The following is a 27181-nucleotide window of genomic DNA, read 5'->3' as shown; positions in this document are numbered from 1 at the left end:
CAGTAATGCCACGTGAGGCCAAGACCGACCAAGTAATGGTATCAGAAATACTGAGCGTAGGTACAGATACAGCAGAACTAGGAACAACAATGAAAAGTGATTAGGGAAGGGTTATACAGGGGCAAAGAACAGGAGTTACAAAGGTAGCAAAAGAGATGGTCAAGAAATGGGAAAATAGGTAACAAGCTATGGAAATAATGTGCTTGGAGCCTCGCTGTGCTGGTAAAAATCACCACACAGGACAGTGGGATAGAACAGGATTTTCTGAATTAATACTGGCTTATTCATGGGGTCCAAACATGCCTGGTTGACAGCATTGGAGGCTGTTATTTGGTTGGTATTTATGGTGTCTTTATGAGTACTGGACTTATTTTCCTGGAGAAAACAGATTTATGGGATCTTAATACATAATAGTATTGTAATGCATGGGGGACGGAGGGGGACGGAGGGGGACGGACAGACAGACAAACATACACAGTACTTCAGTTGAACTTCAGAAATAACAAGCTGAGCTGAAGTCCCTGATCCAATAAGCTCGAGTCACTGAGCAGTGGGACGATTGCAGCAAGACCCCAGATCCCTGCATTTTCCAACAGAGACCTGGTCCTCAATGAAGTCAGTCAGACTCGGTCACTACTCCATGTCTTGCTTCGGGCCCCACCAGAGCGAGGGCAGCTGGGGGGGACAGCCAGCCAAGGCCGGCCCTCGGGGCGCCGGGCGGGGAGCCCGCCCGCACCTTTCTCAGGTGGGACGCGGCCCCCTCCGGGCCATAGCCCTCGCCCCGCCCCGCCCTGGCTCTCGGGGCGCTGTGTCACTCAGCCCCGGTCCGGCCCACATCCTCCGAGCACTGCTTCCGCCCGGCAGCGCGGGCGGGAAGGTCCAGCCCACTCTTTGCTAGCCCCGGCCCGCTCGGCTGGGGGAGGTCTCGCTACGCGCCCATTAGCGACTCGTCGCCGTCTGGCTCAGCCGGTCGTCGGCGCTGAGGTGGTTGCGGAGGCCGGGCCGCCGTGAGGGGGGACGGGATGGGCCTGGGGCGGGCCAGGCCTTGCCTCCGCGGCTGTGCAGGGGGGAACGGGCGCGGCGGGAGGGAGCCATCGGCCTGCAGCACGGGCGGGGCTGCGCCGGCGGCGGTGGTGGTAGCGGTAGCGGTGAGAATCCCAGCTGCCTGGCAGGCGGAGGAGCTCTGCCCCGGGGCTGGTTCGGGACGGGCAGTGGGTGCAGGGACGCACACACACACCCCGAGCCTGCGGTTAAGTTACATTGAGGTGTTTCCCTTTGAAACTCCGTGGCCCAGTGCGAGGCAGCCGGTGCGCGGAGGAGCTGCCGGCGGCGGGGTGTCAGAGCCCGCCTGAGCCGCCTCTTCCTCCGCAGGCCTCGGGACCATGACTTTTCAGTGGACGGCAGTTGCCGCCTTCCTGTACGGTGAAATAGGAGTGATCCTGGTGCTGTGCCTGCCGTTTATTTCTCCGCTGAGGTAGGACTTAAGTGTGCTGGCAACCCCAGCTCTGTCTTCTCGCCGGCTTGGGTCTCGTTTACACTTTTGTTGTTGCTCGTTAAACTAGTTGTGACCTGAACTGAAAGACTACTGTTTGGGTCTTGAGCATCTGGAGTCTCAAGAGCCATAAGCCTCTTTTGAAGAGTGTTGTTTGTTTTTTACACACTGCTGATTCATCCCAACAGCAGCCAGGGTGCCCAGGATGAGCCCCATTGCTTGCATCAGCAAGTGGGACCTCTTCTCTCCGGGGTTTTTGGAGAAGCCAGCATACAGGACATCTGGCTTCCCGTGCTGTGAGCTCAGCAGGAAATGAGGGTACAGCGCGGCTTCTCTAGGAGTTGTTTGTCAAGTTTGTGAGGAGCCGCTTTGCAGCCTTGTGGTATATGCTAGGCAGTGTGGGTGCTGAAGACAGAAGAGACATATCTGATATTCAAAGCTAGCAACATTATAGCGTGTGTAAGGGCTGTAGGAAACTTGTGATCGCGTGTTTAAAAAAAATGTGGACTTCAGCTTGATGCAAATGCTTCAGAAATACCGAAATAAAGCCCTCTGTAAATTTGTATGTAGCTTAATAAGATAACATTTGTGGAACGTGACACGAACACCAAGAAAAATAATCATTCTTGTAAAATAAGTGCTCTTAGTAAGGGAAGAAACAAAATGTGTTAATTATTCTGATTGTATGCAAAGGCCTGGCTTACTGTGTTACCTTGTTTCCTGTAAGTAGCTCTTCAAATTTGGTAATGTTACTTTTATTTCTATATGGGAAATAAAGCTAGCTTCTCTGCAAGAGGCAAGAGAAATGGTTATGATTTCTTTCCAGAAAACTAGTAAATCTTAAAAAACCAAACAAAACCACAAAAAAAAGGATGAAACCTTAAAGCTTAAAAAAAAAAAATCCACTTTGTGTTGTGTAAAAAAGCATGATGTCTTTGCTTTCTGCATTTTTAAATTTAAATTCATATTTAGGATGAAAAATGTAGCCTTTACTGTAATACTTTCAGGAACAAAACCTGGAACAAAGCCTTGCTGTGTAGAGAGTCTGAATTTAGCTGCCTAAACGTGTAGGAGAGTCTTAGTGATTGGATCCTCCACAGCCAATAGCAATGATTAGTCATGTTTCCTCAACTTTAGAATTTGAAACTGTTCTAAAATCTAAACTAACCTTTGGTTTTTGCAGACTGGCTCGGAAAGGCCTCAGCATTTCAACATAGCTTGTTGAGTTCTGGTATTTTCTGTTGTTTTCTCGTCAAAAGTGCAACTGTATGTAAAAAGTGAGAAGTATTTTGGGAGTTGTAATCATCAGATTATTAATGGCTTATATGAGGCAACAAGCTGCAAGAATTTCTGGAGGCTGATGACACATGCAGAGTATATTGGGAGTATTGGCTTCACTTGTGACATAAACAGGGCTAGAATCTAGCCTATGTCTGAAAAGCAAATTCATAACCTGAAGTGTACCAAAATGTATTCAAACACTAGACACAGTACTTGTAATTATATACAAAGGATAGATTTTTGTGCTTGGTTTACAGAATTCAGCTCTTCCTTTGAACAGTAGTTTCTGAAAGAGGGAAATCCTTTGTGACATGTAATTATCTTTTTAGTAAAACTGTTGCAGGAAACTTGTGTGGTTACAGATTAGATTTGGCTGCTCTGACAGTGCCAGAGGGCAACAGTTCTTAGTGGTCTGGGAGCTGGTTCTGTCAGTGGTAGAAACATGCACTATTAAAAGCAGACATGAAGCTGCTGTTCTCTGAAGTTTTGATTTACTTGCTTGTCAGCCTTCAAACAGATTGTTTGCCTCCTTTGTGCCTGCACATTTTTGAGTGTTAAACTCATTTCTGAATTTGCTAATGAGCTTTTAAGTTCCTGGGGAATAAGTAAATTGACAATAGAAAAATGCAAGTAAGAAAAAAGATGGAACTGTAGTGGCAGATGCAGTATATCTTTAGTTGTGGCCAGTATTGTAATTGGGAGGATTATATTTATGTGACTTCTGTCACCAAAAGGAAATGGGAGTGTTAGTAAAATGAATGCCCACACTTGAGGAAAAATAAGTATAAAAATGTAACACAGGAAGGCTTTGCATTAGAGATTTATTTTTTCTTTTTAGCCTGAATATAACTTGGCTGTGTAGTTGGCCTAAGATTATACCTTAGAAGATCACTTCTGAAGTGGAGATTGGTATGAAACTTGGAGAATTACATGTTTGAAGAGTTAGCAGGTTAGCTTTGTTTGAGTTGTAGCTTAGCTTAATTAAAGTCAGCTTTTTTGTTGACACAAACCGTGGCTGTCTGCTATGAAGAATTCAGATGATTCCAAAAGATTTAAATGAGGTTTTTGAGCATACAATGCTAAACACTTTCTTTCTGGTACAGAACCAGAAGGAAACATTGGACATGATGCAATGGTCTAATGTAAGTTCACAGTAGGTTAGAAACTGCTTTGTTAAAGGATGAATTTTAACAGCCTCTGAAAAATGTTAATACTCTTAACAAAAGTTGGAAATTTTACCTAAAATAATCAGATGGTGACTAGCAGGTGTGTGTTCTACCCCCAGTGGCATAATTAGTTATTACTTCACTTGTACTGTAGCAGTGATTCTGACCTGCAGCAAAGGAGACAAGCAGGTGTTCTGTTGTTGTCTCTGTGAGTTTCAGTTCATTTCAGCACATCGCATGCTTTTTTTTTTTTTTTTGTACTCCCAAGTGTGAATTTTTGCAGAGCCCTCCATGGAGGAATATTGAATAAGCAGTTGCATAAACAACAAAATGGTCTTCACCACCAATGGGCCTCTGAAGTTGCTTCTCTAGCCAACAAATTTATGCTCTTGAAAGAGGTTTTAACCCTTGACAAAACATAAACATGAGTTGTCCTTTTGTTATCATTTGCAAGATAGAATGTAATAACAATCTGTGTACTTTCTAATTATGCGGATTCATCAGTGTGAAAAATAAGCCTTCTGAAGAAGGATGGTAGAGATTATCTTAATTTGTGAAGGGTTTTTATTTTGTTTGGCAACAAGGGGTATAAGTGGATAGAAATAAAAATGTTGGAATGGGTTTTACATCTTTACCCCACCCCTGAATTTATTGTACTGAGTTTATTTGTGTTCAGGACTGAACACAAAGTAAGCTAGCCAAAGTAAAAACTAAAATAAAACACACCTGGAGAGTACCTGCTATCATGCAAGAAGTTTTCAAGCTGAACCAACTGTCTTTGCTTGTATTGACAACAGACAAAAAAGAGACAAGTTGGATTGTTGGAAAAGTTATGTATACCTAAATTGTGTTGCAATTAAAGCAGCTTTTTAGAGACCTTACATAAGTCTTGTATCAATAATAAAGCTCTCTTCTGTGAGGTTGTTATGCCTTTTTTTTTTAATGCTTAATTCTTGAATAACACAATGCTATTTTACAGATGGCAGAAGATTTTTACGATTCCTCTATGGAGCAAAGTGGCAGTTTTTTGGAACAAGATGTTCCTTACAATAATAGTTTTACTGATCGTCTTGTTTCTTGGTAAGTGTTCAATAATTTCTTAATGGAGAGTGAGGGAAATGGTATATGGAGTCCATTGCAGTAGATTAATTGAAAGAGTTGAAATCTAAATCATCTGATTTGTTTCATAGTTCTGCAATAGAATGGAGGAGCAGAGGGCTTATACAGCGTCATGTTCGGAGTCCAAACACAATAGTAATGTAGTAGTGACTGAGGAGGAAAAATGGAGCTTGGTCTAGGTTGTTGCTTGGTTTCCCTTTCTCGCACAAGTATGTGAACTTGAAATGTTTGAGAACCAGAATTGGCTGAGCTGTGCAGTATGCAGTAGATGGCACTCTTTCTCTTGGTTGCTGCTGAAATAGAACAGCAGAGGCATATATCAAAGCACTGGGCTATTTGACTACTTTTGCTTAGTACAGCTACAAAACAGCTGTTGGCTACATTTGTTACAAATAGATGATGAAGCCTATCAAGTAGGAGTAAAGCTTTAGTGGATGTGGAGCTTGAATGATGACCCTATGCTGTAACAACTGATGATGTGTCATGAAATGTATATTTTTGTTGATGTATAAGAAGAGACTTTAGGTATTGTGTTTGCCTTAATTATGTATATGATGACTTTACATTTATAGGTTGTAATAGGAACTTATAAATGGGTTTTGGATTCGTATGGATGTAAGTCCTAATTAATTATTTTGTCCTTTCAAAAATGTTGGCCGTGTATTGGCCCTTCTGCAGAACTATCAGGAGTATATGACAGGTGAAAGGAAATGGAGAGATGGATGAAAGGCATACGAAAAAAAACTGAGGTGTAGGTTATCCCCTCTTTTCTGTTCATGTTCAACACTGATACTATAGTATTCCTATTTGGATGGATGTTAAAAATAATTTTTTCCTTCTGTGATTCAAGCATAGGCACTTCTGTCATTACTAAAATACATGCTTATCTAAATTCCGTATGAGGTAAATACTTCAGAAGACATCTCTTCTTTTTGCTTTCTGTTTTCTCACTGTCCACTGACTGAATTTTAATTCAATTGTCAGCAGTAACATTTTGAGACTGCAGGGTCTCTGGTAACATTTGTAGAGTGTGTTGCTTTGGCCTGATCCTTGGTGGCTGGGTGCAAGTGTTGGAAATGACTGTTCAAGCATGGTTTGGGCAAGGATTTAGCATTATGTGTGGAAATGTCTTATATTGCTATAGTCGTTTATCAAGATCTATCTTTTAAATGTATGGGTAACATAAGTGATGTCACTATTTGTCTTGCGACTGTTTGCTGAGCAGAAAGTCCAAATACATATTTCCAGTACGATGTCGGGTTTATCATGCATGAATACCCACAGATGTGAATAAGAACAAATTTGTTTTGATTGCAGATGCTGTTAGAGAAGTCAAGAAGTACTCAGCAGTTCATGTGAATGAAAAGGCTGCAAATGTCAATTCCAGTGCCTTTGATCATATTCAGATGAAACTCTTCCGATCCCAAAGAAACCTGTATCTCTCAGGTTTTTCCTTGTTTCTTTGGCTGTAAGTATAGCATTTTTCTGAGTTCTACATAGATTGTTTCTTTAAAGGAACTATCGCACAAAGTAGTGCAACTATAAAAAAAGATTGGAAGATCAGTTTCAAGAGATTAAAGAATTAAGTGTGAGCAGATTGGCTATGAGGCATGTAAGCGCAAGGAAAATGATGTTTACAAATGTTTGAAGATTGGAAGAGTATGTGAGCAACATATGGAAAGAAACATTTTGAATGCTTGAGAAAACCTGTATTTTGCAGGAGAAGCTTCTTCAGGGAATACAAATTTCCTTCCTTAAACTTACGCCCTATATTCTGTTTGTTTTGAACTTGGAAAACTGGAATAAAAAACCCTCAAAAACTAAAACACTGTTTAAATAATCTTAATGTGTTGCAAGTTAGGAAGCAAAGCTTGAGTCTGACTTAAACCACTTTGTCTAAAGCTTGAAGTTAGGAACTGCAGGATAATGTTCCAGCTTCTGAGGAAAGTTGCAGATATTTTTTCAAATCAAGGGCTTTGTGACAGCTGCCTGCTACGATATCATGATCTTAATTGCGGTATCCCTTTCAGGATGTTTAAATACAGCTGATAAAACAGGGTAACAGAAAGGATGATTCTGTACCAGCCAGCAGGAGCAGCCAAAACTACCTGTGAATCTTCACAATAGCCACCACAACCTGCAAATCTCAGTTGGGCAAGGAGCCCATGAACTAATTGGGCACTATTTGTTCACTAATGTGAATGAATGGAAACAGACATTTGGCCCAGCTAGAATTAAACTTGGCTAGGGATGTGAAAGATAACAGGAAGGGATTCTGTAGTTACATTGCAAATAAAACACAGACTCAGAACAATGTGGGCCCTCTCTGGAAGCTATCAGGAGAACTGGCTACCCTGGATTTAGAAAAGGCTGGGGTTCTTAATGACTTCTTTGCCTCAGTCTTCTCTGGCAAAGGCTCTGACCACATCACCCAAGTCTTGGAAGGCAGACACAGGGACTGTAAGAATGAAGACCTTAGGCCCACTGTAGGAGAGGATCTGGTTCAAGACTGTCTTAAGAACCTGAATGTACACAGGTCCATGGGACCTGATGAAATCCATCTGTGGGTCCTGAAGGAGCTGGCAAATGAAGTTGCTAAGCCACTGCCCATCATATTTGAAAGATCATGGCAGTCAGATGTTGTTCCGATAAACAGAAAAAGGGAAATGTAACCCCCATTTTCAAGAAGGGGAAAATGGAAGACCCAGGGAATTACGGACCAGTCAGTCTCACCTCCGTGCCTGGCAAAATCTCAGAGCAGATTCTCCTGGAAGGCATGCTAAGGCACATGAAAAACAACAAGGTGCCTGGGGACAGCCAGCGTGGCTTCACTAAGGGGAAATCCTGCCTGGCCAATTTGGTGGCCTTCTATGATGGGGCTACAGAACTAATGGACAGGGGTAGAGCAGTTGATGTCATCTACCTGCACTTGTGGAAAGCGTTCGACACTGTCCCACACGACATCCTTGTCTCTAAATTGGAGAGACATCAATTTGATAGGCAGACCACTCGGTGGATAAAGAACTGGCTGGATGGCAGCATATTTGTAGTCAATTGCTCAGTGTCCGGCTGGAGACCAGTAACAAGTGGTGTCCCTCAGGGATCGGTGTTGGGACCAGTCTTGTTCAACATCTTTGTTGGTGACATGGACAGTGGGATTGAATGTGCCCTCAGCAAGTTTGCCAATGACACCAATCTGTGTTGTTCGGTTGATACGCTAGAGGGAAGGAATGCCATCCAGAGGGACCTTGACACGCTTGTGAGGTGGGCTGATGCCAACCTTATGAAGTTCAACCATGCCAAGTGCAAGGTCCTACACCTGGGTCAGAGCAATCCCAGGCACAGCTACAGGTTGGGCAGAGAAGAGATTCAGAGCAGCCCTGCGGAGAAGGACTTGGAAATGTTGGTCAATGAGAAAATGAACATGAGCCGGCTTCAGTGTGCGCTCGCAGCCCAGAAAGCCAACCGTATCCTGGGCTGCATCAAAAGGAGTGTGACCAGCAGGTCGAAGGAGGTGATCCTGCCCCTTTACTCTGCTCTTGTGAGACCTCACCTGGAGTATTGTGTGCAGTTCTGGTGTCCTCAACATAAAAAGGACATGGAACTGTTGGAACAAGTCCAGAGGAGGGCCATGAGGATGATCAGGGGACTGGAGTACCTCCCGTATGAAGATAGGCTGAGAACGTTGGGGCTGTTGAGCCTGGAGAAGAGAAGGCTGCTGGAGACCTCATAGCAGCCTTCTAGTATCTGAACGGGGGGCTTTAGGGATGTTGGGAATGGACTCTTCAAGGAGTAACGGGTTCAGACTTAAAACAGGGGAAGTTTAGATTGGATATAAGGAGGAAGTTCTTTGCTGTGAGGCTGGTGAGGCACTGGAATGGGTTGCCCAAGGAATTTGTGAATGCTCCATCCCTGGCAGTGTTCAAGTCCTGTTTGGACAGAGCCTTGGGTGACATGGTTTAGTGTGAGGTGTCTCTGCCCTTGGCGGGGGGGTTGGAACTGAATGATCTTAAGGTCCTTTCCAGTCCTAACTATTCTATGATTGTAAGTCAGACGATTTCCTATTCGTACGTTTTTATGGTGACACTGGGCAAAGAGTACTGCCCCTCTTCTGCATTCCTTCAGTGAGCTGTGTGATCCTGCCTAGATATGCGAGAGGAACACAGAACAAGAAAGCCTGGAATTGCAGAGACTTACGACAAACTTATTCCCCTTGGATGATGTATGGCCTTTTTAGCTGGTCATTGAGGAGCATTGTATGGAAAGAAGTGTCAAGGAAAAATTCATATAAAACTTAAGCAGGGATACTTTCAAAAAACAAAGATGTTTGTAGCTTTGCACAACAGTGATAGGAATGCATTGTGTTCTCTGGCTTCCTTCAGAAAGGTTAAGTAAATATGCACAAATCTGTTTGTGATCTCTTCTCAAAGAAAGGAATAGCTGGATTGTGTCCTACACAGGAGTTGGAAGCTGGTCCCCCAGGATCCTACTCCCACTTGGCTTTTAAGGAAGAAGACTTGTCAGGTAGCCCTAATAGTGGGTTTTGGGTTTTTTTTTGTGGATTAAAGCTCTGCTCCAGAAGGCTTAAGGCCTTTATTGGATACTGGCCTTTCACCAAGATTTACAAGAAATAAATATTCATATATTAATGGCTATACCAAAGGACTTTTCTTAGTAGAGCTATTTTGCTTATCCATCAAAAAGTATACTATCTGCTAGTGAAAAGGGGGATGAGTGTTCCCTGTGTTGCTTTATCCTATACTGCTACTATAATTGCCCAGCCAAGTTGAAACAACATGTAGGTGTGAGTGGGTACTTGGATACCTGTAGTTTATTCTTTCGGTCAATTTTGGTTCATTTTAGTGTATCAGTCAATAGGAGAATTCCAGAAGTGATAGAAGGAATTTTCCAAAATGGAGGAGGCTGGAAGCTTGTCATTCTGGCAACACAACAAAAGCTGTTTTCTCTCTGTGGTTCAGCAGTTGCAGAACACTGGGTACAGGCAAGGAAAATTACCTCCTATCATTGGAGGTATTGGGACCAGCTGAGACTTCATCCACCGAACTGTTTGGACAGAGGAATGTCATGGTTACCAGAGACTGTTTACTGGGTAGGACAGAGGCACCTGTTTGCTAATCTGACTTGATGTCCTGGAGAGCCTGCCAAGTCTTGTCTGGCCCTTTCTTATCCCATGCTGAACCAGAGAGGTATAAGAAGGACTGAAAACAAAAGGGAAGCTAAAGAAAACATGGGCCACTGCTCACTGAGGCAGGGGACCAAAGACAAAGGGTATGGAGAAGAATGAGACTTAGAGTGTCTCATTACCAACCTTACATTATGTCGTTTCTTGTTAGTAAGGTCTGCTGTTTGGCCTTCTAGGCCTGAGCCTTCTAGGAGAGTTGGTGGGGGATGCAACATTACCCACAAGTAGCAGAAGATGCAGCTAGGGAGTATTTAAGAAGATTGGGCATTCTACAATGGGATGTATCACAGTGCAGGCAGTGGGAATCGGTGAATGTCATTGCAAGGCTATACTCTAATCTTTGACAGATTGTGATGATCAAGGGGAAGGTCCTGCTGATTGCAAGAAGCAAACATCGCAGCTGTCTTCAAGAAGGACAAAAACCAGGAAAGGAGGATATAGGGAACTAGAGAGTAATCAGCCTCACCTCCCTGGGTAGATGATGGAGCAAAGCCACTTTCAGGGACATGAAAGATATGGTGACTTAAAACAGCCAACATAGATTTACTGAGGGGTGGATCATACCTGATCATCCCTGTTGCTTTCTGCAATGAGATGAATGGGTATATAGATAAAGGGCAGAGCAGTGGATGCTGTGTGCCTTTAGCAAGGCCTTTGGCATAGTCTCTTGTGGTATCCTGATAGCCTAGCTGTGGAGGGATATGTGCTGGAGAATTGGAGAAAGAAGTGGATGGAAAATTTCCTGGGCCTTTGGGCTTAAAGTATGATAATAATGCAAATTTCAGCTAGTGTCCCTCAGGGATTGGTACTGGGTTCAGTACTGTTTATGTCCTTATTAACAACATGGATGATGAGATTGAATGTGCTCTCAGCAAGCTGCAGACTACCAAATCAGTGGTTGCTATCTTGAAGGTCAGGGCTGCTGTTCAGAGGGAGCTAGACAAGTTGGAGAAGTGTGCTGCCAGAAGTCTTAACTTCAACAAAGGCAAATGCAAACTCTGACATTTTATAAGATGATCATGTACAGCATCCAGGCTGGCTGACTGGGTAGAAAGCAGCTTTGTAGAAAAGGATCTGGAAATCCTGGCAGACAGTCAATCATGTATTGAGCTTTAATAGCAAGGGTGTAGTCAGCAGATCAAGAGAAGTGGTTGTTCCTCTGTGTCTGGCTTTGATTTCCCAAAACACTGGATTATTGCAGTGGGGTACTGAGAAGGTTGAGCCTGAAACATAAGACTTATGAGGAGAGGATGAGGGAGCTTGGCTTCAGCCAGAAAGAGAGACATTAAAGGAGAGAGATCTATTGCCTTCTACAGCTGTCTAGTGGTAAAGATGAAGAGAAGATGGAGCTAGCTCTTCTCAGTGGATTCACACAGGAATGACAAGAGGCAACAGACCAGGAATCTGAGAAATTCCAGCTTGTGGTAAAGAGTACTTCTGCTGTCGAGAGCAGTCAAACACTGGAACAAGGACCATGAAAGATGGTCGAATATCCCATCATTTAAGACAGTGGGAACCCAACTAGACAAGCCTCTGAGCAATCTTCTCAAATTGTCCCTGCTTTGGGCAGGAGCTTGAACGTGATGACCTTTGGAAGCCCCTTTCAACCTACATGATGCTGTGATTCTGTTTTGTTAATGATATTTTACTGACTCCCAACTGCTGAATCTGTAAATCAGTAAGCAATAGTAAAACATGCTAACCCATAGAAAAGTAGTGGCATGGGGACCTTAACTTTTTTATTAAACCAAAAAAAGAATAGGAGCTTTCAATGAAAAAGCTGGGCAGGGAGGGCTTACTTTGAAAGGCAGAAGTTCTATTAATATGTTTTCAGTTAGAAAAAGCCAATTACTTGGATTTTCAAATAGCTTTTGAAGAGCAGCTGCATAGTTATAGTACAGGAATTAATTCAGTGTTGCTTTGGCCTTTACTTGATTCAGCAATATACTGCTTTGAAAGACTCCAAGGTGAATAATGAAAGTAGCGATGCAAAGAGGCAATCCCTAGATCTAATCAAACGAGGTATTTGCAGAGCTTAGATTTGAAGTGCTATATGAGTGCTGACATTGATGCATGTTATGATTTATATGGTATTGACAGAGTACTTTGAAGATTAATATGCTCATGTTGCTGATTTTATTCTTGTAAGGCCTTTTATAAAGTTGCAGGGTGGTTATTTGGGTTGGGGGGGTTGTTTTTGCCTTGTACTCATTACGATAATGTGTTGCTTGGGTCTTGTATTCAGAGATCCATCATCTTTAAAAGGATGGTTGTGTAAGAGCATGTCAGCCTTTAAGCAAACAGGTCTCTAAACCTTCAGTGGCTGTGGATTTTTGGGAGGAGGGAGGTTCTGCATTGGCTAAAAATGAGACTGAATTTTTTTTTTTTTTGATGGATGAAAATCTTTTCAGTCTATTTTGCTGACATTTGTCATTGATGAGCCTGGATGTTTCTCTTTGTGTGCTTAAACAGTCCTTTTATAGTTTTGTTTTCACATCTAATACAGAGGAAGAAAAGGGGTGGGAGTTTTGTTTGTTTTGATTTGTGCTGTGAATTACTATGCTGTTCACTGTGCTTCTTCACCAGTGTATTGAGACGTACTATTACCCTTCTTAATCAGCTGGCAAAAGAGATGGCATCTCATGCAGCTCTGGAAATGCAAGTGAATGATGCTACTGAAGCAGCCAAAAAATACCTGGCCAAGATTGAAAAGCCACAGGAGGTATCTCTGAGCTTTTTTGGTTATTTTCTTATACAGTAAGTGTCTAGTACAAAATGTATGAGGTTGGTTTGCAACTGAATAATGTTTGTTCATTTCTTTCTTTCTGGTACAAAAGGAAAAACAATGATTTTACAATATGTAATGCAGAATATCAAATATGGATTTCAGTAGTATTTTATTAACAAAGGAAACCAAATGAGCTTCTCTCTTCCCAGTACAAATTTCATTAAAATAGTAATATATTTTTAAAATATCTCTCTGAATTAAAGCAAAACAAAGTGAAGTGAGGCACTAATTTTGTTCTTTTTATTGTCAACAGTTGGCTGTTTAGGTCAGGGCTATAGCAGTCCAGTACAGAAAAGCCTACAGTATAGCTGTTCTTGTGCTGGCTGCTGCTTCTAAATAGGATTTGCTCCAGTCCTGAAATGTCTTTTCCAACGTGTAAAATTGCTCTTTTTGCATTTACTGTGGTTTGTATTCTTGCAACTGTTCTTAAGGTGGGTCAGCCAATTTCCTGATGCCTTCCTTTCTCAGTAAGGCACTGACGTGGTATTAATCAGGATGTTACCAACACTTCCTGACTTCAAAGAACCACCAGTGGACCAAAGATATGCTATTTTTATGAGAACAATAAAGAAAATTATCATTTGTCTGTTGTGGTTGTATGGAGGAAGGGAAGCCAGCAAAGATAATAAAGATAAATGTATGAAATCTCTCGTAATTGGTCAGTTTGACTTCTGTTGGAAGAGATTGAACCATAAGCTAGAGTGCAAATACCCAGGTTATGAAGACTTTTACAGCAATCTTCAGTCTACTACACTGTTAAAACAAAATTCACTGCAGGTGTGTACAGGTTTCCTTCCTGTTTGTCTGGAGCAGTGTCTATGGTTACCAGCACTGTAATAAATCTCCAGAAAAAGAGAACAGATTCTGGACAAACAGCACTAGAAGGGATGCAAAAAGAAAATCTAGTTGAGAGGTGTTGTAAACCAGTGATCACAAGAGTGTGTGTTAGCTATTTCCCAAGTATGAAATGATTACAAAATTTGGGGATTTGGTATTTTATCAAAACGATTCAGACTCCCTCCCTCAGCCATGGAATTTGTCTCTTTTCTGCATACTGGTACTTCACCCTCCCCACTGTTGGGATTTGGCCAAAAGTCCTCTTTTTGTTCTGCTCTCACATTCTCTTAGCAACACATTCTCTTTAGCTGCCTGTAAGTGATAGCCAGAAACTGGAAACTGTATTCCTGTCTGTTTCTATTTGTGTGTTTGATTGCATGGTTTGCAAAAAACAGTGGTAGCTGTTGCGGATCTCTATTGCACTGGAGATGCAAAGTGTTCAGAATTGGTTTATTTTAACTTTATACTGATACTATGACTTAGGTTCCTTTGTGGCTTGGTCACTGCATTTGTGTTCATTTACAAGTGTTTCATTCCAGCACCAAAGAGGCAAGAGCGATTACATATAGGGTACTGGATGTAAGTATAAATACTGTAAGTCTAGTGTGCTATGTGTGCACTGTCGCCTGTTCAGAGATTCCATAGAGAAGAGAAGATAAATGTTTTTAGAAATAACTATGTATGTATTAATAGGGAAAAGGTGGACACAAAGTAAATAAGGCAATTTCTGGCTAATTTCATTACAAATTGACTATGGTTTTGTTACCAGCAGTCAAATGCAATCTCTGCTCTTAAGTTAAATAGCTTCTGGAAAATTTTCCTAAGCTTTTTCTTTGGATCGTTTACCAGTCTTTATAAACAGTTATTTTCCTTCTTCCTAAAGTAATCTTTCCCCTCTGCTCCCACCTGTACCCAGTAACCTCTGATATCGTCAGATCATCAGTTAACAAACAGCTGTTCATCTCAGTTCTACTTTTCTTTTTCCCATTAAGCATTTACAACTTCTTTTGCTATTTTTTGTAACAAATGATGCTTGGTTGGGTAATAGAGGAAGCTATATGAGCAAAGTGTCGAATTATGGGGTCTAATCCTTAGCATTTAAGTCATCAGTAGCAATCGCCTTAATGATAAAAGCATACACAAATATAGTAGAGCCAACATTTTCAGAGTACAGGGAGTATGCTGCTGTTGTGCCTAGTACTTATAGGGCTCTTCCTGAGTCCTCCACTAGTTTATTTTGGGGTTTGGGGTGTTTTGGGGGGGGTTGGTGTTTTGTTGGTTTTTTTTTTTTTTTAATTCCAGTGGAAATATAATCTGATTATTGAGGCATTCTGAAGTTTGAAGAAGTAGCTGCAAACCTGCAAGGGGGGATTTGCAATGTATTACATGATTTAAATAAAAATAAACTGTTAGAACAAATTGCAGGTAAACATGGCAGTGTTCTGTCACTTGCAGTCCCAGTACATGTTTTCCGGAAAAGCCATTTATAACCTAAACCAAAGTTGTGGGCTTGATGCAGAGATACAAAGTACTCTGACATGGTTTAAGTCTTAGACAGGAGATAATGGCATACTACTGCAAGTATGCCATTAGTATCAACTTAAAGCATGGAGCATTCTTCCCCTCCATTCCTCCCCCAGCCTCCAGTGACTGAGTATCTGCCTGTGTCATGTTGGCATTTGATAGAACCTGTCACTTTGCAAGATTAAGGTGGATGTTCTCTGGTTGTTTGGCATTAATGTCAGACTAGTGAAAGCAAAATTAACTGTAGCAATTGTTGTTCTTAATAGGCCTTGAGTAAAAAAGGAAATGGTGCAAAGAAAGAGTTAACAGAAGCAACTAATGAAAAGTTGAGGAAGGAAGTTGAACTTTTGAAAGCAGACTTACAGAAGACATCAAATGGTAAGTATTGGTTAGGATTTCTTTGCAATTAAGAAAAAGCTGATTTTAACACTGGATGTCAAATTTTTTCAGGTATAGTATTAATTAACTCCATCAGTTTACAGAGCACTTGAGGTTTCTTCACATTTGAGTGGGAACTGGAAAAACTTACAATTGCCATCCCCGTATTTTAGTAATGTTTTCATTCTGAAAATGTGTACAGTGTAATTTGAACACCTTGGTTAAATAGTAATTATTAACAAATTGTACTGATTATGTTTAAATGGTGTTGACTTGTCTTCATCAGTGACATGACCAGGATATGGAATCAATTGCAGGTTGCTTATGGAATCATCGAATCAAAGAATAGGTAGGGTTGGAAGGGACCTTAAAATCATCTAGTTCCAAACCCCCTGCCATGGGTAGGGACACCTCACACTAAACCATGCCACCCAAGGCTCTGTCCAACCTGACCTTGAGTACTGCCAGGGGTGGAGCATTCACAACTTCCTTGGGCAACCCATTCCAGTGCCTCACCACCCTTATAGTAAAAAACTTCTTCCTTATATCCAATCTAAACTTCCCCTGTTTAAGTTTGAACCCATTACCCCTTGTCCTGTTACTACAGTTCCTAATGAAGAGTCCCTCTCCAGCATCCTGATAGGCCCCCTTCAGATGCTGGAAGGCTGCTATGAGGTCTCCAGGCAGCCTTCTCTTCTCCAGGCAGCCTTCTTTTCTCCAAACAGCCTTCTCCAGGCTGAACAGCCCCAGTGTTCTCAGCCTATCTTCATACGGGAGCTGCTCCAATCCCCTGATCATCCTCGTGGCCCTCCTCTGGACTTGTTCCAGCAGTTCCATGTCCTTTTTATGTTGAGGACACCAGAACTGCACACAATACTCCAGGTGAGGTCTCACGAGAGCAGAGTAGAGGGGCAGGATCACCTCCTTCAACCTGCTGGTCACACTCCTTTTGATGCAGCCCAGGATACGGTTGGCTTTCTGGGCTGCAAGCACACACTGCCAGCTCATGTTCATTTTCTCATTGACCAACATTTCCAAGTCCTTCTCTGCAGGGCTGCTCTGAATCTCTTCTCTGCCCAACGTGTAGCTGTGCCTCCAATCCAAGTGTAGGACCTTGCACTTTGCGTGGTTAAATGTAATAGGCATTAGATTGATCTTTCACACATATAAACTACTCTCCCTGTATAAAATGTGGGTGAGGTTTTTTCTATAAAGTGGGTTTTCAGTCAGGTAGAAGTTAAAATCCTTGAGTAGTATTCTAAGTTTGTATATCTCCTGCAGCAGAGATGTTAGCTGCTTCTTTTTTAACACCCCCCCCCACTACCCCCCCCCTTTTCTTTTCGTCTACCCGGAAACATGCCTTGGAATTTGTAACATAATACTTTTGTTAGCAGCTTCCGTGTTTAAGGTTTAGGTTGTCAAAACTGTTTTCTAGGCAACCCAAACTGAGATAGAAGCAGATTTTACCTGTTTGGTTCTGTTTTATTGGGATCTGTCAAGGTCTGTGATACTTATGACACCTGCTCATCTGAAATCAGTGTTTGTAAGATAACACTGCCAGTGACCTTGTAAGCATTAATCAGATGTTCAGACTGTAACAAAATACGGATTTTCATTGCACCAGATAGCATGTTATCATCAAAACACAGTCCTGCTTTCATATTGCATGGCACTGCTACAAAGCTGTAAGAATAACAAATATTTCATGACTCGTTTTTCAATGTCCACTGGGAAGATGAACAAGAGCTGTAGAATAGCTATTTTCAGCTGGGATTGAAGCAACAAGAATCTTTTAAATAGGGTCTCATTAGTTCACGTTCTCAGGCAGGTTTGATTGTGAGTTTTCCCCCTCCTGCTGTTTTCTTAAAGAAAGGGGGTGAAAACTGCCTTTGAAGTGGTAGGATCAATGGAAAACTTAAGTGCATATGTTTTACTTAATCTAACTGGTGGTATGTAACACTAATATAATGTAAGCTTTTCAGTCAGGAATGCTAGAGAAAGCTAAGGAATAAATAGATTTACCACCTGCTGCTACAGCTGCATTCTTCCTGTGGGCTGTTGTCCATCCAAAAGATGTATAAATTAAGGCATGCTTGGGTCTTTTGTTAACGGGGAAAGTGAGGGAGGGGAATGAATAGGAAAATACTTACAACCCTCTCTCTGATGCCATCCCCCTCATTGCCAAAACAGAAAAACACATGGTTACATTGATTGCCATAGTCAGCTAGATGGTGTTAAGGTATGTCTATCTTAATAACGACTACGTGTATAGACACAATTTTCTGAGGAGTGTTAGAGATTTAATGTGAATCAACTTTACAGTCGTTTTTATTAAACTTCTGCAGCTGAACATGTGAATGTTGAGTTTCATGCACGCTAAGTGTTAGTAATGTATTGCACAAAATCAAGGTTGAGACTGAAAAGCTTGTTTTACCTCTTTTTAACAAGTGGCTTCATGCTGCTGAGCTCACATAACTAAAGGAACCTTCGTGCCCACAAAGTCCAATCCATGAAATTTTGGGGTTATTTTTTGGGAGGAAGGGGAATGAAGAGTGTAGGGAGTGTCACCTTCTGTCATGAAACACGGCAAAACTAGTATGAAAGGGAAGACTTTACTGGTTTGGGTTTTGGGAGTGTGTCTGTTTCTTTTTTCCAGCTACAGTGTCAGTAAGAGTTGTAAGTTCAGATTTTGTTGTTGTTTGTCTGGGGCTTGGGTTTTTGTTTTTTGGAGGGGTTTTTTGGTTGGTTGGTTTTTGGTATTAGTTTTTTTTTTTTGTTTGTTTGCTTGGATGAAAAACAAGTATAATGTTTTTCACAGAACAGTTTTAGTTCAAATATGCATTGCTCTAGTCTGGCACATTTGTTGTGCTACTTATGTGTGGTGATAGGTGATCTGTTACTTTATAGTAGGCCACATGTTGAAAGGTGGGTTAATTCAACAGTGGCACCTAGGAGCTGAAATGTAAGTCTGCCTCCTAACTGTAAGTCTGCTTCACATTTAAAAAAACTCAGTTTAGTGTCAGGTAAGTGCTGTGGCTTCAGGGGAGATCCAATTTTTCTGTAAGAATTGAATTTATTTACAACTTCTAGCAGGGAAAATACTGTATGTGTCCTCTTTCTGAAATTACAATGTAGACAGTGATTATTGCAGACTTCCAGGAGACTCAACTCTAGTTCTTCAGCTTTCTACCTTTCCAGGAAACACAGTTTACCTGATTTTTTTTTTTTTATTATTCTTTTTTTGGTCTACTTAACCATGAAACCCGAAGTTAAGATGACATTTTGCCATCTAGTGTGCTCTGGACAAGTAGGAAGAAGAACCAAAATACAGGACAAAGACTGAGTAGTGAAATTACAAAAAAATTTGAGAAAATGTTGGAAATGAGGGACAAAGATTTCTGCAGAATTTGTTTTTAGACTTGACTTTCCTATCCCACTTGATGCCCTTTTTTGCTTTATTGTGGAAGTGAAGGAAAGGGGGCTGGTTCTTCACTACTTTATTGCAGTCGCACACACTCGGGGCGGGTTTAGGCACCCAGCAGTGGGGCTAGCACTCTCAGAGCCTAAATCCATTTTTGACATACCGGGACATGTAATAACATGACTGTTTAGAAATCTTCTGAGGTGGTATTTTATTGATACACTTGTATGTTAAGAAAAACATGTAATTGATACCTGTAAATATTTATTACATACATTACGTTTATTAATACATACTTGTGAGAGAACCCAGTGCAGATGTGAGAATGTTTCTCCTGCTACACATTAGACATATTTGATTCACATACTTAAAGGCTCTCAGTTTGGCTGCTGGTCTCAGACCCATAGGGGTTTTGGGGGGAAAGGAGATGCTATGATACTGTTTCATTTTGATAGTTTTGAAAGTAATGCGAAAAACTACAATGAAACAAAATATCTGCAACTGGGCATGAGGTCAGAGTCTGAGGGACATTTTATAAAGCAGCTGTTCTTACAGCAGTGCTTGGGTTGGGGGCAGGGGTGGGACTTCTGATGCATTAACTTCCTTTTCTTGCTCATAGATCCCACACTGTGGAAGTGCTGAAGTGTGAAATGTCAGTTTGTTATGGTACCCTTTGGGCAGGAGGGAGACTTCTGCAGTGCTGTACAATTTCACCTTCTATCTCAGGCCATTTTTTGGTAACACTGTCCTAGTGTATAGTAAAGGTTACAGCTTCGTTTACTCAACAGACTTTTATATGAACAACTAGTATTAATCAAGTCATGTAGCAGAACACAGTGGTCACAGATTCCTGGCCAGCTCCCTGACCCCTCACTCTTCTAAGGGTACTGCGTAGCAGATGACATGTGCCTAAAGCTTCTACTTGCACCTGATGTAGCATAATGGCCATTGTGGTCCCTAGCACCTCTGTGCAATAATTGAGCTGGAACCTTCTTGCATCTTCAAGCCGAGTCTGTAGTGCCACACTGAGACAAAATCCAAAGACTGTTTCTTCGTCTCTACCATTAGGATCTGACTTTGTGAAATGTGGACTGATTCACCAAAGCTGCTTAGGTGCTTTTGAACTTCAGTTCAACTTTCTCATAAAATACTCTCTATTTATATATTGTTGTCATAAGCATGTAGTGGGGCAGGAGGAAATTCTGATGGAACTCCCACACATTTTTTAATGAGGTTTGTTTTGTGGACAGAAAGTGTCACAAGTGCTTTTTGTTTCATGGTTGCGTAGTGGTGTAGGAGACAGTAAGAGAGCAACAATTCATCTGGAGGGCTGGTTTTGAAATAGCTTTTAATTGTTGACTATTCTAGAAAGCATGCATATGCAGATGTACAACTCTCACTTAAATGCTAATATTAGTAGGTGTTAGATACTAAACAGTGCAGACACTGGGAATACTTTTCATAGAACTGTTGCTACCAGAGAGAGTTCAGCTTGGCCTTTGTGTTGCCAGGCAGGCCAGTGCCATGTAGGGAAACTGTATTTGTGTTGAGCTCCATTGTAGCACTCTAGCTTTTAAAAACAAAAAATAACCAAAAAAGCAGCTATCAGCTTTCTTTTGTAAGCTGGGGATAAGCGATACAAGTTGAAAGAATTGGCCACAGTCTCATGTTATTTAGCCAGTGTTAGAGGGAGGGTTGGAGACAAAGTCCATAGTCCATCTTACTTAATCATAGCAGGAGCCATTGCACAGTGTCACATCCAGCTAGAGCTGATAGTCGTATTTGTTGATTCAGAGGAATGGCACTTCATACAGCAAGGATGGGTTTTTATGCAAGTGCACTTATGTCATCTAAAAACACTGTAACATCCCTTCCGTAACAACGTTTCATTTGAGGTTGTGAAAGGTATTCAGAGCAAATTTGTGTATGATTTTTTGGCCCTGCCTTCTCTTTTCGAACTTTATCTGACCATTACATCTTCAGAGAATTCAGAATTAGCATGGAATTATTTGACTGGAGTTGTGTTCCCAGCTTTACAGAGTATTTGTTGGCAAATCTTGTTGTCCTGTCAGTGCCTAAGTTCTTAAATGTGAATAGCTCTTTCTCAACTTTAGAACTCTTGAAAGAGAGAGATCTTTCTTACTCTTAAACTAGTCCAAATAATTTGGGGTTTAGACTTGTATTGTGAGCAATGCTAATTTAAGTTCCAGATCGTTTCCTTAGTAGCAGGTACTGTAAGTCAAGTGATTTAGTCAGACCAGGACTAGTGGTTGTGCAGGGAAATGCCCAAGGAATCATTGGTTGCTTTTGTTGCTGTTCAGTTTTGTTTTACTCTTTGGTTCTCCATCCTTGTTAAACTGAGAAGATAATAGAAATGCTACAGCTACTTGGCTCTAGTAACTTCAGAGCAATTTTATTTCTCATCCTGCCTCGACTGTAGAGGAATCTGAAGTAAGCTATCTATCCTGGAACAGGATACAGAGAATGTGGTAAGGGAAGGACAAGTTTTCTGTTTCTCCCAGACTGTACATGTTGTTTTAGTTTATGGACCTTCAGTCACACATTAAGTGTTTTAAGGGGTAGTTTTCCATAAATACCTTCTGTTGATATACTGCCCTAAGGATATTTTGTAGATTTTTCTTTGAAAGGAAGGGAAAGAAATTAAAAAGGATAGCCCACCTCTCACAGTACTGAGACTGGATTCCGGTTTTAGGACTTACTGACTGTTCCTCTCACTTGTTGCATTAACATGGAAGCAGCATTCTCGCCTCCTGCCTTCTGCATTTGTTTGCTGGGAGCAGTCAGCTATTGGGTTTTGTTTGCTGACAGTCCAGCTGTTCTGCCTCCTATGAGACAAAGTAACGGACCAGATGGAAGCCAGAAATAATAACTGACTGTATTGTGCACACAAAGGATCTTCTGTTTGCTGCTGGATCAGCGTTCATATGATATGATACGATCCATATGACCGACAATATACCTGTATGATCGATTGGTCTGCACTGCAGCGTTCATGCAGTGGCAAAATAGCTGAGCAGTGATGGATGGAGGGTCTCTGTTGCTTGACAGGAAGACATCCAGAGAAGTTGGTGCACTGGGGAATTCATGTGACAGATGCAATGCTCCTTTTTATTGTGTGGCCCCGACAGGAATGAGTCTGGGTTTGGTGGGGTTTTTTGTCCATAGCCAACACAGGTGGAAAGGACAATCTGTTCTGTGCTTCTTTTTCATCTAGGGTTAGGTGAGGTATTCTTGTCATACATCTGTTTTGGTCAAAACATTAAAACAATACAGTGGCTTGTTTGCTTTCTCAGTCTGCAGATACTTTACTTTGTTCATGTTTTAAAGATACAGGCGCTTTTAGTTGTAACTAAAGTACAGTGCTGCTGCTTGCAAACAGCTAAATAGTATTAAATCGATAACAAAGTTACAACTTATTCAGAAGTGAGCTATTGATAATTTTTACTATAACTATGTACAGGAATGTTTAAACAGGGCAAAATTTAGCTTTCTAATCAGCAGATTCTTGAAGAAGCAAAATGGCACATGCATTTGGTTTTTGTCTGCAGCTTAAAATTCAGAAGCTTATGAAATTGTCACAGGTTTATTTTAGAGTGATTTCCAAATTTTACTGTGGCGTATTTTAAACATTAGGAAGATCATAGAGAGATAATAAATGCAGTGGGGTTTGACTTGTCAGATGTGTGCAAATCATGGTTATTCCAAATACCAAAACCTTCAGAAAAGTTTTTTGTATTGATGCTGTCAAGGATGCTTTTTCTTTAAAGGGTGGATATCTGTGTAAGAGTATGGTTGTGAAATGCAGGATGTAAAGAGATGGGAATGTGTTTGACCATGTTGAAATCAATAGACATAAGTGTCATTAACTTCAGTAGACCAGAATTTCAGGCTAGGTTGAGGTCCTATTACTGGAATAAGTAAAGTCCTATTACTTGCATACTTTTAAAGTGAGAATCTATACATTCAAATTAATTTAAAATAGCAGAAGTGCTGGGACAGGGAGTCTTCCTTTTTGCATGTAGGAGAGTGGTCAAGTCTTGTGTCCTGCTATTACAGGAATTGGCACCCAAAGAGAAATGTGGTTCAGACCAGAGTGCTTGTAGCTAGGTGCTTAACAGAGAACACATCTAGCTTACCATTTGAGAACAGGATCTTACAGAGCTGCAATTCTTGAGTGTCTTGGAGGTCTTTGGGAAAGAACAATGTGTCTCAGAGAGCTCACAAAGGATAGATCCACATTTTTGGAACAAGGGAAATTGCAGATGTTTCTCTTTTATTTGTACCATCAAGATTTGTTTTTTAAATATGGCTCTGTGAAGCAGCCTTATGGGTCATTAACTTTTCTCTGGTTTAGCACAAATAAATCAAGTTTTAGGATATGCCTGTGCTGCTACAACAGGGAAGTATAAAGAAGCCCAAGATACCTATAGTGGAGGAATATAAAAATGCCTAAATGACCTTACTTAAATGCTTACATTACAGCTTAGGAGTAACGGCTTTATGAAACTGTGGTAATTTACCCTGCATTGTAAATTACCCTCTGTAGAGTCCTGGACTGTTTTGTGCTGCAGTATAGACATGCTCTCATTTATTGCTGTTGAGATTGTGAATACAGTAATAATTACTTTTTCTTACATTAAAAACCTATTCACAGTTGTCTGTCCTATACCACCATTTCTGCCTTCTCTTCTGTAAAGTGAAGCTTATAATGAATTAACTCATACAGTAAAATATATAACAGAGTGAAAGAGGGGCCTGTGCTCCTGTAATTGTGTATTCTCTCTTTTCCTTTTCCTTCCCCTTCCCCTGATGTCAGACAGCTGCTTTGCTAAAATCTTGCCCAGTGTTTTGAGTTCCCTCATTGCTTTAAGAGGGCTGGCAGTTTTAGTTTTGTAGTTGTAGAGTTTTGCTTTTCTAGAACTGTCTTCTGCAATGTGACAGAACACAGTAGTCATCACTAACTTCTCACCTTTGTCAGCAGTTTATTGGTCTTGCCCTTTCTTACAGCCCCTTCTGTCCCTTGTGTGACTATTTCTGAACACAAGTAATTCTTTTTTCCCCTCCCTGTCCCATACGTCTATATGTGATGCTTTTTTTTAAATTTAAGGATTTTTAGAGGAAGGACTGTCAAGTGCAGTGGAGTCCTAATACATAACTAGGGCTCTGAGGAACTGGAGGAGTACAAGTAAACCACTAATTCCTGTGTTTTACAGCTCTCCACAAGGCAAATACTGAAGTGGCTGCAGTTAAAAAGCAGTCTGAAGGCCTTAAAAGAGAATATGATAATCTGATGAAAGAATATGAACAGCTTCAGGTAGGTGGTTCTGGATCACTATATGATCACAATGTTCTGAAATTGTACGAGCAAAATTCTGCTTCTTGGGGGTGTTATGCAGGAGAATCTACAAAAATCTTTAATATAGCATAAAGTTACAATGGGCAGCACTCCTTAACTTCATTAAAATGGTAGAATTTTGTTTTTCAAGGACTGGATGGCAGAGCTATTAGTACTTTCTTTTTTCCACTTCAGGTGACAAAGTTCAAGTTGTCATTAGGCTATTTTGCTGTCACTCATGAAATAAAATTCAGATAGTTTTGCATGTGATGATTGTACTGAAATCTTGTAAGACAATAATAGGATGTGTGTGTGTGGTATATACATCATTTATAATTTATTTTGTTTGCTCTTTAAACATGCTTTTGCAATACTGGATTATAAATCTTGCAAAACTGTTGATACAGGGGACTGGAGGAGGAGAAAGAAATAAAAAACCAGCCTAGGCTAAAAACAGGCTATGATAAAAATTCAAACTGAAGTACAAAACAAACACACACAAAAAGACCCTCAACATAGCAAGCAAAAAGCTGAATTAGCAGTTTGATTAGCTTTGCATATGTGTGTGGCTTTAATACCCATAATATGTAAAGTAATTATATACTGGTTGTCTGACCAGTGTTTTTGAATGTTCCATACCTAACGTCTGTCTCAAAATTCAACCAAAATTTAATAACACTGAAAGTTAGCCTATTTACAAGTAATGATCTTGGGAGAAAAGAAAGGATTAATGTTAAAATTATGGTGACCTGCTTTCAAGAAAAGTGGTTGGTTGGTCCTGTAGTAATTAAAAAGGCAAATTTGAGCTGGTTATCTCTTTCCTGTACTCTGTGAATCTGCTTACTGATTCCCAGCCACACTCTTATGCTCTCACAAAGATTGTTCAACTGACCTCTGTGTTTGAATTAAGACCACCATGCATGTCCTGTCCTTGTTGTGCTTCCCTGTGTAATGAGCCATAGTAGTCCTGCTGCATTTCTAACAGTCTTGTGGTCTAGAACACACATCCTTACAGCTTTCTGTGTTTACTTCTGAATGGAAAGAACAGAAGGTACTGAGCACACAGTAGATGCAACTCCTAAAGATAAATCAGCTGATAGCAGAAAACATTTTCTGCCGAGTTTGTTGCACGGTTCAGCTGTAATGTGAACAGGGAGCAGAATTAGGCTGCTTGTTGTACCAGGACCAGAAGCACATGTGTTATGTGGGGTAGTGTTGATGGGACTGCATCTTTGAAGGGTGTGTAGTGAACAAATCCAGTGTGACTGCAAGGGGGCAAAATGTGTCATCTGGAGTCAAATGGTCTCTGATTTTGCCAAACATAAAATATTATTCTAATCTGTCTCTTTTCAGGACAGTTTAAATGAAGACAAGAAAGATCTGTAGGTGTATTCAAGACAGACGGCATCAGTACAGTTGCTTCAATGAGAAGAGCCTTGTGCTGTTTGGGCTTCCAGTGTTTTCCTGAAACAAAACTTGATTTTTCTGGAAAGCACATGCACTGCAGGTCACTATTCCAATTCCTCTAATATATATCCTGGTTGCCAAAATATTCTGTGTTGCAAATAAAATGTTAAGTGGCTTACCCAATTTACCATACCTCACTGCTCTTGTGAGGAGAAACTCAAAAATCTTTCAGTTCCATTGGGAGCAACTTGAATGTTCTCCAAGTTTTTTTTGCCTTACACAATGGTAACAGATCATGCACCATTTGCTTGTAGCATTTGAGCAAGGTTGTATATCACACTACTATCATAAAGACACAATTACCTAAACCTCCTTTGCAGCACCTGTTTGGAGTCCTCAAAAAATCAGTTACCAGTGGATTGAAGAAGGCTGAAAGCTTTTCATCAGCCATTCCACTTGAGTGGAAAATTGAATGACAATCAGTCTAAGGAAAATAAGGAAGGATTTAGAAATGTAGTTTTCCATCTATCTCACTGGCTTGTGATTTTCACTTAGCCATGTGGATGAGTGTATTTTAACAAATGATATTTTTGCATGCCTCTGGTTTATTGTTCTTCAATATATGATGTTATTTCAATTTTCATTATGAAAGTTTTTTGGTTGGTTGGTATTATAATTCTGTAGTTTTACACTGTTTACATCTGTTTACTTTGTATGTGCCACCTAACTTCTTTTGCCTTGCGAAGTAAAAATTCTTTCTAAGTGTAGATAGTTGGGTTTGTTTTGTTTTGTTTTCATGGATACGATACCTCAAATAAATGTGCACTGTTTTGCATAAGCCCTTCCTGGCATTCAGCAAATTGGTTTGAGTTTCTTTTTTGTCAGTTTGTTTCAGTTTTTATTTGAAAGTTGGATATGTTGTATTAAAAGAGTTGTTTAAGTTCATGAGTTTCTGGGTTTATTCATATAAATTTCTGAGTATACTATGTCATCAGATTTAATAGGCGTATGCTCAAAGAAAGAAGTACACTCCTAACCTGGTGATATTTAACTTTTCCTGAAGTCCAGCCTTCTTCATTAGGATAGTTTTGATTGCTCTGGAAATATGATTTGTTTAGCTTAGAATTTAAATGTGGACTGTCAAGTACTTTAAATCGTACTAGAATGCATATGTTTGTTAAAAAAATACTTCATCCTTGGTGAAGTAGT

The 27181-nt window shown here is 40.7% G+C and overlaps 1 protein-coding gene across 2 annotated transcripts in view; it reads left to right on the top strand.

Annotated features, from left to right (window-relative positions):
• Positions 1-26917, top strand: part of DUS4L (dihydrouridine synthase 4 like) — a 39506-nt gene extending 12589 nt beyond the window's left edge. Inside the window, exons 1-8 of one of the 2 annotated variants that reach the window (XM_065665981.1) lie at positions 844-984; positions 1372-1474; positions 4919-5019; positions 6376-6526; positions 12848-12983; positions 15677-15788; positions 24444-24544; positions 25919-26917. In XM_065665981.1, the coding sequence (XP_065522053.1) occupies positions 1383-1474; positions 4919-5019; positions 6376-6526; positions 12848-12983; positions 15677-15788; positions 24444-24544; positions 25919-25951 (726 nt within the window). In that variant the 5' untranslated portion in view covers positions 844-984; positions 1372-1382 and the 3' untranslated portion in view covers positions 25952-26917. Of the gene's footprint in view, positions 1-843; positions 985-1371; positions 1475-4918; positions 5020-6375; positions 6527-12847; positions 12984-15676; positions 15789-24443; positions 24545-25918 lie in introns of those variants that run through there. The other variant, XM_065665990.1, reaches the window with a different exon arrangement.
• Positions 26918-27181: the final 264 nt, after the last annotated feature.

The sequence above is a fragment of the Lathamus discolor genome, chromosome 1 (genome assembly GCF_037157495.1).
Source record: "Lathamus discolor isolate bLatDis1 chromosome 1, bLatDis1.hap1, whole genome shotgun sequence".
Taxonomy (NCBI): Eukaryota; Metazoa; Chordata; class Aves; order Psittaciformes; family Psittacidae; genus Lathamus; species Lathamus discolor.
This window is presented reverse-complemented; position numbering and strand designations above follow the sequence as displayed.